The sequence below is a fragment of the Strigops habroptila genome, chromosome 4, assembly GCF_004027225.2.
Source record: "Strigops habroptila isolate Jane chromosome 4, bStrHab1.2.pri, whole genome shotgun sequence".
NCBI lineage: Eukaryota > Metazoa > Chordata > Aves > Psittaciformes > Psittacidae > Strigops > Strigops habroptila.
The window spans coordinates 83,083,588-83,102,920 of record NC_046358.1 but is presented as its reverse complement, the minus strand read 5'-3'; the positions used below and the strand labels follow the sequence as shown (position 1 = coordinate 83,102,920).

The 19,333-nt window shown below is 39.0% G+C and overlaps 1 protein-coding gene across 3 annotated transcripts in view; it reads right to left on the bottom strand.

Moving 5' to 3' along the window:
* Nucleotides 1-19,333, bottom strand: part of LOC115607615 (ubiquitin carboxyl-terminal hydrolase 22-A) — a 101,123-nt gene that overhangs the window by 44,294 nt on the left and 37,496 nt on the right. For 2 of the 3 annotated variants that reach the window (XM_030485111.1, XM_030485113.1), the window contains exons 2-5: nt 18,028-18,160; nt 9,758-9,871; nt 9,177-9,221; nt 4,476-4,577 (exon numbers count right to left, since the gene is read on the bottom strand). In XM_030485111.1, coding sequence (XP_030340971.1) covers nt 4,476-4,577; nt 9,177-9,221; nt 9,758-9,871; nt 18,028-18,160 — 394 coding nt within the window. The remainder of the gene's footprint in view (nt 1-4,475; nt 4,578-9,176; nt 9,222-9,757; nt 9,872-18,027; nt 18,161-19,333) is intronic. The other variant, XM_030485112.1, reaches the window with a different exon arrangement.

The window sequence follows — 19,333 nt, the reverse complement described above, 5'->3', positions numbered from 1 at the left end:
TTTCAATTTAAGTTATAGCTAAAAACTTGGTGCTGTACCAAACCATGTTTTTCATTCCACTTTTCCATTTGAGCTACCTTACATAGCACTCAACTAGAGAAAGTACATCAGAAAGCTGGTAGATTCACAAAACTCTCTCAAGTACTGATGTAGTCTTTACCACCTTCAAGCATTGAAGGTGCTTCTACAGAAGTGGGAATGCTCCTGGGTAGCTTGTGTAGAGAACCAGAAGTATTTTCCAGGCCGCTGTTCCTCCTCTCTTGCCACCTTTACATGGGAGCTCTGCTGCAATATTTATTCCACTCATGATGCTCTTTGTCACATCGCGCTGCTTAGCACTGCACAGCTGCAAAACCCACCTGCTTCTCCCATGTAGCTATTGTATTTGTCATTACCCCCCTACCTCATCATTCCTCCTGAAAGGATTTGTTCCATCTCCTCTAAAGGCTATCCCCTCTGCCTTTTTGCAAGGCAGCAAATGGGAATCCCAGATGGCTCCTGCTAATTACCCATGTGCCTCCAGAGTCTAGTTCTTCCTATTGTTATTACACCAATCTTTAGCCACAAAGTCACTTCATATGGTAATCGGAGCCCAGCTGATCCCAAGCTAATACTTCATGTACTCAGGAGAACTGATCTGCTGGGGGTATTAATGATAGCAGAGAAGATGCGCTTTGGAAAATAGTTCCCAAAAGATACTGTACCACTTACAGTGGTATTCCAACCTCATCATAAAAACACTTTGCTTGTGAACTTGGGGTCTGGTCACTACACTCACCTGTTGAGGGCAGCCTCTTCACAGGCAAGAGACTGAAAAAATCACTTTCTTTCTATGCTGATTTAATCTAATAAATCTTATCTAATTTTCCATATAAAAGTTTTGGTGTTTATGGGATGCTTGAAAGCCTCACCCCAAAATAAAGATGAGCATTGCTATGAATAGAAATGTACTATGAACTGAATAGTCTAGGCCACGATTCAGAACTGCTGCTGAGAACAACATACAATAACTTACACAGTTTCTGCTTTCCACCTCTGCATTCCCCCACAACACACCATCCCTTCAGCCTGATCTAATTTCAGCTGAAGAAATGAGAAAGGCAGCATGCTGTAGCATCTGGGGCATCAAGGCCTGAGGATGTCTTGAGCTGATATTGCTTCCAAGGGGTGCACGTTTATGGTCTGAGTAGACTACAGAGTCTTCTTGAATGTCTTGAAACACAGAAACTCCACTGATGTTTCCATCCTGCTAGGATGTGAGGATATGAAATGCCCCACAAAACCCACACTATATGAGGATTTTTCATCCTGGCTTCTTGCATGTATATAGCTCAATGTTTCCACGTGGTTCAGAATAACTTGGGTGACACTGTTAAGATGTTTATGTGCAACAGTGGGAATAGCCCTTTATATCCCCAAAGGCAGGAATCAGTAGAGCACAGCTTGCACAGCCTGTAGCAGAGCCTGACAAGGGTTTTCATTTGAAGAGCATTTTGCTCAATGGCAAAATAGTGATTGAAGCAAATCTTGAATCTTCAACCTACTTTATCTTCTCACTAGTTGGAAAAATAAGTCTGAGATGGAAACACACATTGTTTCAAAAGAGAACCAAGCAAAATCTATGTGTTTTTTGTTAAGCTGGGGGTTTTTGTTGAGTTTTTGGGTTTTGTGGGTTTTTTTGAGGATGTGAACAAGAAGTTCCTTCTTCAATGCGTTTCAAATTATCACTCAAGTGGAAACATCAAAAGCTCAGCTTTGCACAGTATTTCCTCTAATGAACTACCAGTTCAATCCTCCATTATAACTTATTCATTTCATGACTGAATATTCTTCAGATGTAATTTATGGCGCCAATGAAAGACAAAGGATCCTGCAGCTGTATACAAGTTCAAACAGCTCAGAAAGTAGCAGACACATCCAGCTGTTCGAGAAGCATCAAGATATTGCTACAAACCTGGAATTAAAAGATTCCTTTAGGTACAAAGATGGTTCTGCCATGGAATAAAACATTCACCCAAATGAGTGTCATGCAAATAATACAGACGTAACAGGAACCTACAACAAAACGTATTTCACCACATGTTCCAGATACGAACAACATCAAGTTTAATAGTCTTAAAATCACACACAAGCCCTTCACATACAGGTTAAATATACCCTTTCAAGGCCATGCCTGTCCAGGTTTCAGAGTGTTGTCCCATTTACTTTAGTTATAACACTATTACACTTGTCATACATAAATGCTGAAACAGGCATCAGCATAATAACCATTTCAGGTCATTGCAGAGCAGTTTAACATGCCACCTCCCAGCTGACAGCAGTCTATCTCAGACAGCAAGCAGCAAACACCACGGCCTTCCTCTTACAATAGCTTTGCAGAGAGCATTTTATACATAAAAGGCAGCTGGTTATGTTTTAACAGACTCTTCAGTAAACAGAACTGATCAACAGATGTGCAATGCTTATTACAGATGGTTATCAACATCATCTTCATTTTCAGAACCAATAAAACTGGACGTTATGCCTATTCTCTGAGCCATTTACCTACCTCAGAAGATAAACTGGATTCACTAATATCTGCTATGGGATTGATAAAAACTTGATGTCAAAAGAATTGAGTATTAGAAAAAGAGAGAAATGGGCATGTCCAGATAATTGCAGCATTTCAGTCTGCATATAGGCTCTTCACTGATCTGAAACTGCAAACAGACAAGTCAACGTGAGGAAAGCGAAGGGAAAAAGACTCTGAAGCAGATATATATTTAGCAGCAGGTTAGATGGAGAGAAAAGGCTCAAGGACAATGGCAAGTCTTTTCTTCCTTCAGCTAAACCCCCAATGTATTTTTGTGAAAGAAAGCTACTCTTTTGCTTTTAACTGTAGCCCAAACTGCATTATGTCTCCTGGGTGCTTTGATTTTTTTTTTCCTCTCCCTTCTAAGTCTCAGCACATAGACAGCTTGAGGGCTCAGGAGGAGAGATTCTTAAAAGCACGCCTGCAGAAGTAAAGAGATCAGTCACTTCCCTTGTCCCCTGTGTTTCATGAGCGCTCCCCCGCCCGTGCGGCGCTGTATGAGATTACACGCAACCAGACGTGGCCTTTTGAAACACGCTGGAAAATGTAAAATCCTTTAAGAGGAGGCAGAGCATTCTTTCCAACTGCAAAGGGAAACACAGAAACGGGCCTCGCTTCTTCACAAAGGTCACGTTCACCTTCAAAATTCTATCGAACTTCTTGTTTCCCCCTGCACAGTTCTACTATCTTAAGGAATTTGTAGCAGTCTTTACAGAATCTACTGGAGTTTCATAAAACACAGTGTGAACAAGATGCAAGCAATCTTTGCCTGGTTATTTTTTTCCTAGGCTGCTTGTTTTCAAAGTCCAGATGTTTTTCCAACTGTCTTTCCTGATCCACTATGGCAAACGCATAGGTCCCTTTAAAATCACCATTCTAGATGCATTTTCAACTTACTACAACTTATTCTGTGCTTCTCAGTCCATCGTTCCAAATAAACTACACATATTTTGGATTAAATATTGTATTGTATTACTGTATTAGAAACACGACATTAGGAAGTTGTAGCAATTATGTTCAGTGTATTTGGACAAAAGCAAATGTGCTGAAAGCATGATGTGTTCTCGTAACGGTTAGTGGCTTAAAAATTAGGAAAAAGCTTTTTAAACAGTTTCCTGCTTCCGGTGTCTATAGCTACATTTCCAACCTTGTACCTTCCCCATTGAAATGTTACTGTGCATTTAACAGTATAGGAAAATGCCCAATAATCTCAGAGCTAATCAGGCAGCTACTTTTAACCCCCTAATCCCTAAAGACAGCAGGAAAAGATGGAAAACACTGTTCATTTTCATCACCCTTACCCAAATACTCTCCAGCCATAAGAAGATATATGACAGCATTTCCAAGAGGTCTTTGCTCCAGACTACTGAACTCTAAACATTAAACATTTAATACACATTTCAAAACTGCTATTTGACACACACTGGAGAACAAACTACATCTTTTCAGAGTCAATATGATGTTGAAGAGACTCCATTTAGAGTTAGAACATGAAGCAGAAAGACATCACTGTGCTTATTGTCTGCTAAAACCAGATTTCCCAATAGACTGGTAGAGGTAAGAATACATCTCAACTACAGGATTTCACTTCATACACTTGCACGGGATCTCGGAGCTGAGATAACCTCACTGATTCCTGCTAAAGTCTTTAAAGGCATATTGTAAAAAAAAAAAAACAACCCAATTCTGCTTTATAGTTGTTCCACAGATGGTTCATCATCAGTACCTGAAGTGATGGAGCCGATATCCTTCTCCAGTGAGAAAAAGGTAGTGTGAAATAATCTCATTTTGTTATCCTTATATTAAGGAAACCCACTACAACAACCTCAGGGTAAAAACACCACAGAATTTTGACCATACAAGTGGCTGAGGATCAGCTTGAGAAAGGATTTCTAGAACTTACCTATGGTGCAGTTTGTGGTTATTTTTCTCCGCTTGGGGTTGTGTCGTAGCAATTCTAACTCTCGTTTGGTTGGCTCCCATGTTGAATACTTCTCTCCAATGCCTAAGCAGACGAAAAGAAAGTTTCAGGAAGTTGTTTAGTAAAAGGATTAAGAACTCTGTTTAAGTAAAAGCTTTCAATGTGCTGTCCATTAGGTTAGATTCAATCTATGTACAACTACAAGAGACTGATTTCTTTTTAGCCCTTCAGAAAGACAGCAATCTTCCAACAAATAAGAACTAAAAGAAGAGAAGCTGTTCTTTACCTATAAAGAATACCCAGCCCAAGTTTTCCATTATTGGATTATAATCCTCCTTTCAGTTAAAATGAAATTGCAACACAAGAATCAATCCACTATTACTCAAAAATGCATTTCTTCGTGCTCAGAGGAGGTCAAGTGACAGAACCACCATATGATTTTAGGAGAAGATACCAAGAAGGATAACCAAGAAATCTCCTCTGCAAAACTTTGACAGGTTATTAAATAAATCAAAACTGACCCAACTTAATGGACAGGTACAGGTTTAATCTTTACAGATGAACAGCAGAATTTAGTAATTCGATATACTAAACAGTTAGTACACGTCTTAGGATTTACCATTAGAAAGAATGACCTTTCCTTATAACCACTGATTGGCCATCAGCAAGTTCTAATACTTGATACTCACTCTACTGACAGATCTAAGATCACCTAAAAATGCAATTAGTAGTAGGTTTAAATACAACCCTCCCCCCACCAACCAAGCAGAACTCTCCAAATACTTTACTATTTCTCAGGAGCTGCAGCTAAAATCTGTCATTATTCCCTTTAAACATCAGCATTGGATTTCCAATACATTAATTTTGTTCAAAGGAAAATGCAATAAAAATGAGTCAGATTAGTAGTATGGAGAATAGATCTGGAGTAAGCAGAGAGTTGTGTTCAGTGTAAATCTGATACAAGAACACCACAACAGTGAAGACTCATGTGCTGACCAGCTAAGTACTGCTGCAGCCTTCTACGTAGCACAGAGGAATTACTATGCAAGGTCAATTGTAGCGAGTCACAAAAGCATCTTGGCATTAAAACTAAAGAATAATAAGATGACAAGCAATCTATTCTAAAACGGAGGATTAAAGTCAATTAGGAGTTATTTTTCACAGAATGCATGGAGCAGAAACAGTGCTGTGCTACAGAAAATATAAATCATACATATGAAAAGAGGGAGAGTAGCAAACATAGCTAGAGGCTTACACATTCTGCATAATGTGCATGAAATTTTAATAGCTCTTTGATCTTCATTTTCAGAAATAGCTCTGCTTGTCAGGAGCTACCCACCCAAAAATGTTCAATTCATAGTTGTTACTGACCCTGGAGCTTCTAGTAAGAAAAGGTCTCATTTTCACATTCTGGAGGACTAGAAGAGTCTTATTTACATGGATGCACCCATCTCACTTGATTTGATTCAACAAGAGATTATGCGAGAAGCATAAGAAAGAATACCAGAATCATATAGTCCCTTTTCTTTATCCAAGGTTCAGCATCAAGCTACACACCCAGGAAAACAGAAAAGGAAACTAATTACTGTGTAACAGATTGATGAGATAAAACAGCTGCAATGCTTTGAATACACTATACAGTAGGCATAGGCAAACGAATGAAGCAACTTCAGAGACGCACATATGGACAGTTCACATATGACAGAACATTGGCTGGCAACAAGTTTCGGATTAGATGTCTGCAGCAACCCTTTTCGTGTTTGTAATGCTCCCTTAGGAATTTATATGAATTGGTTGGTAAAAAAAGCTCAACATCATTTTCAACACAGTGTTAGTACCAGCTATTGCACTGGCCAGCTGTAAAATCCCAACTCTGGCATTTGGATTCACTGGAGTTTAAGTGTGGCCAAACACAGTGTTATCTGACAGTGGGATGAAATCTTGTAATAAAAAAAAGCTTGGATATGGTTAAATCCTGGTTTAAATCAAATGTAACAAAATTCACACCCAGAAACACATGTGTGCTCGACTTTAGGCATGCAATAGTTCCACATATGTCAGCGGGACTATTCATATATATTTATATACATCTATATATAAATATATAGCTTAAAGAGGATGGGGACCAAAGCATTTCGCAAGAGCAACTCTTGAAGTCAAGTTAAACACGACAGACTGGGTTACTTTGCAGGATTCTGGGTAAATCAAATATTGTTCCATTAAAATGAAATGAAACCAAACAGAAAACCGGGTACAGTTAATGCCACAACACACAGAGAGCACAACAGACAGAAAACTTTCTTACAGAAGCCTTTCATTAGAAAGAGCACAAGTTAAGTCAGAGACAGATATTAAAAGTGTTCTGTTTTGGTTGTGTAATTTAACATGAATATTGAGGTTTTATTACTCCTGAAGATGTGTGAGAAAAGACAGAACCATTTATTAGGAGTGGTTCGGTGTTTAAAACAAAAACAAAACACAACTAAACACCATAAAGAAGGAAAAAGGTTTAATGAAAGGTTTAACACCAGCCACAAACATGCCAGAAACTCCACCATAATCTACCTTTAACAAAACATGCACAGGTTACCATTTACAACTAAAGCAGCGTTCTAGGAGTGAAAATTCATCATTTTGAAAATGATGCTATAAAAATAGCCAGAGATTCAAGTCAGCATGTGAAATCTCCATCCAAGAATTCATTTTATTAGGTCAAATACACAAATTGTCATTTCTCAGGGACATATGGATGAGGGAAGGAAAAGGCGATGAAGGCTCTAGATTATACAGGTCACAGTTTTGCAAGTAATCATTAATATTGATTGGTTACTTTGCTAGACTTGAGCAAATTCCCCCCTTTTCCCCTCCCCAAAATCCAAACAGTCATTAGAATGAAGGGCTCTGTGTATTCTCACCTCCCTCGTTATTAAAAAAGATTCAATATTAGACGGGAAAAAAAATAATGGTAGACTTGCAACTTGTTCAGAGTTACATCCTATAACCCTGAACTACAGCTGGACAGAGGGACTCATCACATTAAGAGTTAATATTACAAGAGAATGAAATGAATCTCATGATATTTGGGGTTTTTCTTAAAGTTTTTTTCTCCAGGCATCGTGTTGTTATGTGAGCATCTATTAAAGTATATACTAACACCCTTCAAGCACTGTGGATCCAAGTTTGAAAATACACAACATTTGCACTTCAGTTTTTAAGCCAATCTCAGTTTTTGCAGACTGGATTCACTTCTGAAGTTGCCAACACTATCTGAGGTTAACTAACTGTGATAGAAATATAAAACCAAGACACTCAGTCTGGGGTTTGTACTAATCTTGACATTCAGTTTGGAGGAAGAAGGGTTCCCTCTGCCTTTATAATCTTTCAGATAACATGAGATACTATGGGAAGGAGGAGATGGCTTGATGCAATGGAGAAAGAGGGGGGAAAAGAAGAGAGACATAATTCTCCATTATTTCTCCTCTGTATCTCCATTTCTCATTCCTTAGATAAATCTGTGGGGAAACATACATGGTTTCATGATGAAAAAACAGAAAACATCATGACTTGAAAGAAAACACTATACAGTGTACTCCAGTCATTTAAAGTGGAATGTTGTCTATTCCTTCGTTTTACAGCTTCACTGATCATTACAGATTTGGTCCACAGAGATAGAAGATGCAATGTGCATATTTATATGAATATATATTCATATATATCTATTTAGTATGCCATTCATTAGACAGTTAACCAGTACAGAGAAGGTGATTCTTCCCTTCACCACACAACTCTCTGGTCCAAGACAACAAGATGAACTATCTCGTAGCTGTAATTACACTAGAACATAAGCTAGAGCAGCCTGAGGTCTACTGGAGGACAAGTGGCTGCATCTCAGTCCAGAAGGCACAAATACATCATTTACGTATTAATACATCATTTATGTATTATCATTTATATATTAATAACAGAATTAAGAAATTAGTCTTTGAATGTATATATTCCAAAGTAAGGAACCAGGGTCCTTCCTCTTCTATAGCATCACGAAGAAGTGTTAAAGTTGTTGTAGTTGGTTAATCTGGTGCCTCCCTCAAAATGGGAATAAGCAGAAGGTAGAACGGGATCTGTAGTAGGAACTAAATAATAGCAGCTATACTTTTGATATGCCATCAGAAAAACTCTGTTTAATACCATGTTAGCTGCTATTTTTAAAATTGGAAATGAGGTTAAGAATGGTTTGAAGTCTCATCAGCCCTGACTAAGGCTGTCACATTGAAACAGGATGCCATGGATTCGGTAAGAGACGTTACTAGACAGAAGTCTTTAAATACAGACTTTCCCACTTTAAGAAAACATACCCCCTGGAGGCCACTGGAAATGGAAGATGATAAGCTTTTATAACTGATGCTTAGAAACTACTCAGGTTAAGATAAATGCTACTTCCTCTCCTTTGCAAAAAAAAAAAAAAAAAGGGGAGAAAAGGTTTGGTTTGGAGTAGTTCTATCAAGGAAAGGGCATATGAAATCAAGTCTGCTGTAATTATTCAATCATTGGAACATATCCAAACAAGAGGAAAACAATTGGCACGATAAAACTGGCATTTGTAACTGTGATTCATGTCTATAATGGCAGGATAACCAGCAAAGGGACGCTTGTTAGTGAAGTGCGTCGCCAGCCCACGCCTCTTACCTGTCATTGTACACTGGTAGTGAGAAACCACTGTTGGGGTGAAGGCTAAAAAAGAAAAAATTAGGGAAAGCAAACTGAATAAAACAAATGTGGGTACAGATATTTTGTGTGTCAATATTTCTACATAGATACTGTGCGTGTACCATGAAAGCACAGGGTGTGTAAGTAAGCTGGCACGTTCTATTAGAAAAAAAAAGTCATAAAAAAAAAAAAATCACACACAAAGGTGGAAATTCACGTGAGGGGAACAGATTTATTGCCTATATAAGCCTAAAAGAGCAGACTGGTACATTTTCTACCTAACACAGATCTGACTCTGAGGTTTGGCAGTATTAATGTTAGGTATTTTTATCTCTTTTTGCAATTAAAAAGGAAATAGTTTTGCTACACTTAGGTGTGGCGCACATGTTAAACTAACAGTCTAACTCCTGGAAAGTAACAGCTAGACATCTCTCTCTCCCATAGCCTGCACTACTGTCTCTAAAGAGCTCTCTTCCCCTCACTGGTTTTTGCCATTGACAAATGGGAGGGATAGGTATGATTAAAACCAGAAACAAGAAATTCAGGCAGGAAAACCAAACCTTGTAATTTCCAAGCTTTTCGTTGTTCTTCTTTGGCAATTTGTTCCATGTCTTTGTCGTATATGTAATCTTGACACATAAAGCAGTATATACCCCCATACAAAAGGTCTATGGCTGCAAAACAGAAGGGAAGTTGGGGAGGAGGGAAAAAAAGACGTGAGTTTATATACTAGAAGACATTTTTAAAGCAGGTTTCCAAGTCAGGCACTTTCTTCTCAGCAGTTCACAAAGAGTAAAATCTGAACCTTAGAATCTGAAGGATAAAGAAAAAAGATATATTAAAAACCTGATATTTTTTCCAGTTATAGTACGAGTTACCCAATTGCTTCTGGTACAGCAAGAAAACTGTGCAAGACAACAAAACATTCACTGCCTTCAAGTTGGTTGTAACTCACAATATACCTCCAAAAGACGTAAGTAACTAAAAGGCATAATTACAGTGACTGACTACAATACGAGCAGAACTCGTACTGTAAGACTTGATATGTAAGTTTGAATTGCCTTTTTCTAAGACTTCAGTAATTCCTATTCAAGACCATTAAAATAATTAGAAAGCACTCATTTAAAACCCAAATGAAGGCTCCAACAGAAGACAGAGCTGGAAACTCAAAGATACTTGCACAGGGGAATGTTTTTCCAGAGTAGTTTATTCCATAGATTACAAGTCTCAAACTCTCTTGTTTCACACACCCTTTTAGAATGGACATAAGAACACTGACCAATGTTCAAAGTATTTTTCTTACACAACTCTAAAGAAACCAAAGCCAAGAAGTTAAATGGATCAGCTAACTGGGAAATACTTTGTTTCAACATATACTGAGGAAGAATTGAGTGCAAACTACTCACAGTAAATTGCTGATTTTCAGTAATTATTTCCAGATCAGACAGATATGGAAAAAAGCCACAAAGTAAAATAAAACCAGTTCAGTGGGCACTAACAAATTCTCAGCCAGCTACTAAAACACAATCTGCATCTAGCAGCCAACTGAGAAACACATCACCATTCCCCCTCAAGAATATATCCCCATTTATTTCCAAATTCCTTTTATTTCCAGATAAACACCATTATTAAAATAATCTCTCCACCGTGGAAACTTGTATTAAACAAAGGAAACCATTACCACATTAGGTGGCCTGCAAGAAACAGCACTGAATTGCTTTGAAGTCATAAGCAAGCCAAACCACATGCCACGCAGCTGGAATTCTGCTGTTGGTCTCATCAGGCAAACAAAGGTGAAGTCTTTGTGTTCCCCCATTAGTGAGCCAGTGCTTGTGGTAAGGTTTCTTCCTAACCATGCCTTGTCCATCCTTCATAGTCTCTACATCCCTCTCAGCTTCCTACTGCTCTCCTTCAGTCCTGTGTGCCTCTTCCTCTTCAAAATCACTTTTTCAATGATCATGTCAAGTCATTAGTTATTTCTGTATGTAATAAAGAGAACAGTTACTGTAAGCAAGTTTGCACAATGTCTGTTATCTTGCTTATGTGCTTCATTCTTTTGTTCTATGTGGACCATGATCAGTTTGTGGAAGAGGATAAGGAATATCAAGTGTTACCTGGTCTAATGTCCAAACACCGGAATTTTCACCCTTGTGCTCAGAGGACTTAATAAACTCCTTTAACAGAATATCACAAAAGGAGATAAGAACCTTCCCTGCAGTGAAGATCAGCAACAAAACACTACGCAATTGAGTGTGTGTGGGTATATCACAAACTACACAGTAATAGACTTATATAGTTATTTACTTCATTATCTACTGCACTACCAGTTATACAGAGTTTTCAACAAAGAATAATTGTTGGAAATGCAAAGTATTGGTCTCAAAAGACCAAAGTCAAATATTGTTCCCCATATATTTTTGAAAAGATCCCACAAACAGCCCCTCTCCCCTCCAAATAACAGAAAAGGACTGGCAGAATATTAAATATTTAAGACTCTGTGAGCACTAATACTTTCAATTTACCGTAAGAATGGGTAGGTGTACACTGTGCTCAGAGGATTCCTTCTCAGCTTTCTGGATTTACATGCATGGGCAACGAAGTATAGCTGTCAAGATCAAAACCAACAAGAGACCACCCTACACAAACCACTTGTGCAGAGCAGAATTAATTTCTGCTATAAAGAACCAGAAAGATTAACACAAACACTGGTGGAGTAAAAGCTGTAATTGTCCAGTGCCTGATTAAGGACTCTTGAGAAAATGTCCTCTCTCCAGCATACTTATGTGAACAATGGAGTTGTATATATGCCAATGCTTTCAATGGCATTAAAAAGACTGCAATAGGTTTTGGACAAATTACCTCAAGCACCAGTGACAAGGCGGCTGCACAGGCCTGGTTACAGCACAAAGGGCGGGCAGGAGTTTCTCATGAGAGCCAAAACAGGGCTGCTCAGTTTCAGGATCCTAGTAAAGTGTGTAAGTTTATTGTTTCAAATCAGTGTAAATTGAGTTTTCCCCTTGAAACACGCTTTAATTTTCTTATTCTGGTCATCTTGAGGTGAAAAAGGATGTTTTCTTTAGGGCAAAATATCTACTACCAAGTCAGTTCACATGAGCCGGTCTGCAGGGCCTGGTGGGTGCTAGGCACAGGGTCCTCAATGAAGGAACCACAGACGTACTGACAGAAACTCTTCCAAAGCAAGCAATTCGTTACAACTAGCAGAAGCTACACCACACCAAAAGGACAAAGTCCATATAAAACAACAAATTTCACCTCATTGTTATCAACAGGTTAAAATGGTTTGGTTTTTTAAAACTAAATTGCTGTGAAGCTCTACCCAAACTGACACACCTGAACAAAAAATTCAGTAAAATCCACTATGACAGTAAAGGATGAGAATGCACATCGAACAAATATCATCTGCATTAGTATTTGGGATCACAAACCTAACAGGAACAGGCCTCATTCATAAGAAGTTTGCTTTTACACTTTCTATGCTGACAACAGCCTACCCTTATTTTCAAGTCAGATCTCCTCATACCTCTTCATATACAGAATTCTAAGCAGCTGCAACACAAGAGAGAAAATCAAAAGATATCTCAATATTCATTCAAAAATAAAGCTATCAGCCTGGAGAAACAAAGAGGCATCACAGAAGCTCACGTGGGCATAATGAGAGCAACATTATCTAGTGGTGCAAGTGACAGTAAGTTTGGAAAGACAACAGCACAGGGGTGAAAGTTTAAATTTAGGCAGCAAAAGGTCTTTAAACTCTCTATCTGGGAGCCAAGGAAAGAGTTTTATTTTAAGCCCAAGTGCTTTACTTTGCCAAATATAACCACTGACATCCTTGTGAAAATGTTAAGAGACCAGAGATGATGGGAACATAACAACAGCATGTAAGAAAGCAGAGAAGCGTGCCACATGCAGCGTGTGCACACCTCATCCAGTTAAGAAACTTGCTGTGTTTCTGTTCAGAAAGACTCAGATGAACAGAACCAGTGTTGCTCAGATGAAAATGGGATACTTCACCATAATATATGGCAGCCCTCCATCAGATATGACATATCTGTGACTCATGTTTTCATATTGTCTTCTTTAGAACACTGGCTGCATTCAAGTAGAGCGAAACATACAACTACTCACAATTCAGGTCAGTTTTTACCTGTATTGAGGTTAATTCCATTGTGAGTTTCCGTGACTCAATCTTGGCATGTTGTCAACTTGAAAGCAACACACTCATATTCCATGCAAGTCACCTACATTTTGTTCAACTTCAGTAATACATCTTTCAAGTAAACATCCTCAACTAATTCATGCTCCCTGATTTCTCACCTTAAACATTAAATATTAAACCAGCTTAGATAATAGTCTAAAGTTCACAAGAAGTGATTTGCTAAACTTCAGCTCTTCACTTGTTCTTGTACCTGATGTATTAATACAAGTATCCGATTGCCTTCCTCCTGTTTTCCTGGTGCCTGGAACTTGCATCACAGCTCAGAATTCCTAAACTGGTAAGATACTAAGGTCTACTGATAAGAGTAAGAAAGTCTTACTAATCTCAGTAAGAAACAAAAAATACACCCCAAAAAACCCAAGAAACCCAAAACAAGACAAACAAAAAAGCCCCAAACACCCCAGACTCAATCTGATGCACCAGTCGACATGTATATTGGATTTTGCCAGGAACTAGTAAGCAGACACATTAAAGACTATTCATTCTCTTCCCTGATCCTCTCAGTCTCTATCAAGGTGATAACAGTCTTATCAGCTCTTCTAGTCAGAGATTTTTAAGAAAGGAAAAATAAAAGGGGGATGGAACGAGAAAAAAGGGGGAGAAAAGAAAGAAAAAGGGAAGAAAAAGAAAGGCTGATCCCACTAAACCACTAAATGGTGTCCAGCCTAGCTTGGAACCATTGAGAACTGCATGTACTTCATTACAGAGAGGAAAAAAGGAAAACCAAAACAATCCCAAACACAAGCCAAACTTCCTTTTGTTGCCAAAAATGAAGCATCAAATACCCACTCTTCTACTACATATTAAAACAATGGCCACAGTTCAGCGGTATCTAAGAGAAAGGGTATTTTCTTCTCCTAATACTTGAGATAAAACCATTCTACTCTAAGTACTTCTTTTTCTATTTTTAAACCAGCAGCCAGCAGATAAGAAGTGTTTTTGTGGGTTGTGCTCTAAAGTCTCCAAGATACCTATTGGCCCCATCCAGACCTGGAATTTCGAAGAACCATGGTTTGTCCAAACATTTTATGTTAACTTATTTTAAGCAGAGTATTTACTCCAGCTCCTTGACCTCATTCAGAAATATATGTATCATATACACACACACTGCTTACTATGTGTGCATGCACCCAGTATACTCCAGGAGTCTGCAGCATGCCTATACTCAGGTTGTCCTGTGCTTCCTATTATAAAGTGTATTTTGCCTTTTGTCAGTCTCCTCCCTGCCTTTCTCTGACCCTACAACCTTCAAGAGCTTCCCTGTTTGCACTAAACCTTTGAAAACTGAAAAGAGTGAAATCCTCCTGCCTAAAGCACCTTCTCTTGATAGCACAAAATACTATTCAGGTTTAAAGGAGAAAAATTGTTAAATACTCCCTGTTTAGTCCTGCTGTGATTTTGTTTCAGTTTGTTTTGTTTGTTTTCTGGTTTGGGGTTTTTTCCCCCCCAGAAATTTGGGGGCAGGATCCCCAAATCATAGACACAAAGTGTTGTGCTGCTCTATATGTTATGATGCAAACTGCTTATACCCATCTGCATATTCTCATCTGATCAACAATGGAGACTTACCTCAAAACACTATGTTCAATAAAAGCAGTAGTAAGATCCAGGAGTCATTTCTGATACCAAGAGGAGCTTTTGAGAGATGGCTTGCAGGAGCTCAAAATACCTGCACTTAACAGAGCAGCTCTAGCAGAAGACAGTGGCAATGAACAAATGCCTGCTTGCCTTCTTATGAGCCCAGTCTGGCTCCAAGTTTGAGCTAAGCTATAGCAATGCCATGCTGGAATGCACATCGTCTAACAAATGAGAATTTGCCTCCAATACTTTGCACAACACATCCTAGAACAGCAGGTATTTTTAATGGCTATGAGGAATGGCTGACCTGTATATCCTAAATGCTTTCCTCCTCCTCCTCTGCTTCCAATCAATGATCCTCTGGTTGCCATCACAAGGATATTATTATCTTGAAGTACAAAGAGTTTGTAGTTTCTACTATCAAATTTCATCTCATTTTTATTATTGCAGTCAATGAGATTATTTAATTCTTATCACAGGACTATTCAGCCCTCCTCAGTATAAGCAACACCTCTGAATCCTGTGTCTGTCATGAATTTCACACACAGACAAAATTCCTTCTCTTCAATTATTAGAAAGTATTTTGACACAGATCTTCTCTGAGCAGCCCTAGGATATACCCATGGGTGTTTACAACTGATACCATTTTCATGTATTTGGAGGCGATGAGGGATACCTACAAGTATATATCCTTGTACAAGATACAAGTAAGAGAACGGCACTGAAACAGAACAGGAAAAGGCTAGTTTGAATAGTCCATATCTTCAAAGTCCTGGAAAACTCAGTCTTATCTACCTCTTTCTAAAGGATATCACATCTCTATAAAGATTTTTCATTGCATTAAGGATTCCCAACCCAGTGGAAATATCAGCCTCTCGTGGTGATCGACTATCAGACACTGTGCAATGCAGAGATTATAAAAAGCAGCTCATATAGCTGGATCTTCACCTACCTGTCACCCGCATCAAGGAATATACTAAAAGAAGTACAGCATTATTAATAGACACTGAATAGGCAAGCAGATGCAAGAGCACAGGTATTTCTATAAGCTCAGAGTGTGTCTATTGCTTAGGGGAACAGAGAGAACAAGAAATGTCTTTTAAAACCACACTGGACTCTGATCCTGAAGCCTCTTGAAACAGAGCCAGTTAGCTGCAAAACCATCACTTCCAGTGCTCAGACAGCTGTTAGCGCTGAAGTCAATGATATTTCTTTGAGCTGTGATTAAGTGTGCAGTTCCTGCTGGTCTCCATGGAGACTGATGTTGGCTCAGCAAAAAGTCACCAAGTGTTTTAAAATAATCCCTGTCCGTTTTGAAATATCCAAGCACTTCACTTGGTTTTGCCTATCAGATGTTATTTCCCCCCAATGAAAACTGCAGCAGTATAAGCAACCCAAAGCACTAGGCAAAGCCACCAAGATATTTTTACAGCTCATTTCACATTCCCCTGGAAATTGAACACCAAAACATGCATTAAAAAGCCAGAGAAAAGGAATCTCCAAAACTAGAAGTCAAGCAGGCAGTTGTACAATCTTCATATTACGTGTATTTGTGCACTGAGGACACTATATTTAGCTGCAAAAGAATCCTTTTGGGGATGATACAAGACTTTATTCTGTGCTTCAGCTGGTATAATTAACTTCTGCCCTTCTTATCTAAAGGCTATTCCTTTTGGGAAGTACCTTATCCAACATGTTCTTAATTGTCTAGTACCATAACAATAACTACAACAGTCTTTAAACAAGAGAGCATCTTCAAAGAACCTCCCTCCTCCATCCAGGCTGTTTTTTCCTTTAAGGAAACAGAAGATATTTCACTACAACAGACATCTTGCACAAAAATTAACTTCAAGAATTGAGGTTTCCTAAATAACAGCAACTCACAACATGTGCAATTGGAAAGCTCTTATAAAAGGTTCTCCATCAATATGGCAAGTTTAGTGCTAAAAATATTACAGTGTTTACACAGTACCCACAGATAAACAGGCAAATACTGTCTATGGTCTCAATTTTTACATCTTAAATCTGGTCATAAACTTAAGAGTGGAACAAAAGGGGGTTTAATACACCTTTATATACACTTTACTGGGAATCCTTAGACAGATTTTACTTAGAATAATTTCTACTTCTGCACTGGAAAAGATTCCCAAATAATTTCACTTAATGAATTGATTTCAAAAGCTCTTTTGAGATTACAACCTGTAAAAGCCAATAAAAAATGGTCACACAGGGTTGATTTGGGGGTTTTATTGTTCGAAGAATGGCTGAGGTTGGCAGAGGCATCTGGAGTTCACCTTGTCCAAGCCTCCTGCTCAAGCACTTAGAGCAGGTTGCCCAGGACCACGTCCAGAGAGCTTCTGAATGTGTTTTTGAACTAAATTGTTTCCTTATTACTTTATTAACCCCACTAGAAACAAGAAAACAGAAAAAAACCTCTCGCAACCCCGCTTCCCTCCTCTCCCCCCAAAAAACCAAGATAAAACATAAAACAAACCCACCCACAAAAATAAGCTCAAAAACACCCTTTAAAAGTTTAAATAATTTTGATTGTCACTTCTTTATGACAGGAATGATGATTTTTACCTTGGCAAGAACAAGAAAGTGAACACGACCTCCTGAAGTAAAGTTCTCCAAAATTAACACTCTACTTCAAGGCACTAAACCCACCACTTTTCACACTTGGGGGAAAAAAAAACCAATTTTATTTTTTCCCTATATATAAAACATTAATTCATAAATACTAAACAGCAATAACTCACATCTTAAGTTGTGAATAAAAACTTACCTGTGATGCAGTGAAAGGTTTAGCGGCAAGTTTAAAATAATACAAGTGAACTAATGCAAAACACAAAATTGATCTTCCTGTCTACAAGAAAATATAGAATCATAGAATGATTTGGGTTGGAAAGGACCTTAAGATCATCCAGTTCCAACCCCCTGCCATATCACCTTACTTGCCTGGAAGTGACACGGGTAGTACAGTGAGTTAAAAGCACCATAAGGATGACAGCTTACCTAAATTGTGTCGCTTTGTCTTTGCGTGCTCGTGAATATGTTTCTTTGTAAAACAGCCAAAGAAGACACAGTAGAGGCAAGAGTGGAGTCTGTTCAGGTGGGCACCACACATATGACAAATGCACGACTTTGCCTGAAATAGCAAAACAAGAGACAGAATATGAGTGACAGAAACAGACCTCCAAGTCCAGCTGAACAGAGGGATGTGGATCTAACTGCTCGCTTTCCCTTGTGCCTTTTGAATGCTGCAGACCAGCAGGGAAACAGGTCCTGCCCCCTGTGACAAAGCCACCAATTAGACACATTAACAGAGAAAGCTCTTCCATTTGTCCAATACATGTATTTCCTTGTCTTGGTAGGGAGCAGGTCTCATCTAAGAGCAGACACAGTCAACCCATTTACAGTTCCCAGCCTGTAATTTAATAGAACACTTCAAGAAGGGCAAGCAGGCACTGCTGTTAACACACACAATCCTACCATTCCCTCACTGTACCTGGGCACTTCTGTGCCCTACCAACCACATATCAGCAGAATCACCTGCACCAGGAGAAAGATGTGTGTGAAATGAACCTGCCACTTACTCCCTCCAATATTAACCCGTATCAGTTCCTCCATCCAGCCACGCAAACAGCCATTGCTGGTGCAAAGCTTTGGGCATTATGGCTGTATAGCAGGGGCTTAACATTACAGCAGCACAGATGATTACCAGGGGAGTGAGGTCTCAATGCCCTTGGTCTTGTTCAGTTGTTCAGAATCACCCCCCACCTACAGTTTCTACCTTGAAGCAATGGGCTTTGCTGCTGAACAGCCCCTTCGCTGAGCTGGTTCACCTTGCTAACCTGGAAGTTGAAGCTAGACTAAAACTAATCTTCTGTCAGGTTTGAGGAGATGAGTAGATTTGGATGAACTTCAGAGCTTAGGAAAAGCAGATGCCTGGCAAGGGGGTAAAAAGGTGAAGATGCAGGAGTTTTGAGTGGAGGGACCACAAGAACTCTGCACCAAGCTCCTTAAGCCCCTCAATATAACTTGAACATTGAAGTGTCTCTCGGTATACAGCATTTAATGTCTCTGCTGGAAGATTCTGCCAGATTCAGTCATCAGATTTCTCTATACCAGCCCATAAACAGTGGTGCAACACCAAATCCACACCGGAGTTACAGAAGACACTTTTGCCACTCAGCCTGGCTTTGAGCTAAGCATGGAAAGTGACATGCTGAGGATTCCCCAGAGCAACCCCAAATGGGGAGGAATGTGATGAAAGCTACCAGGATTCACTGGCAATGACTAAGCCTGACATGATGGTTTG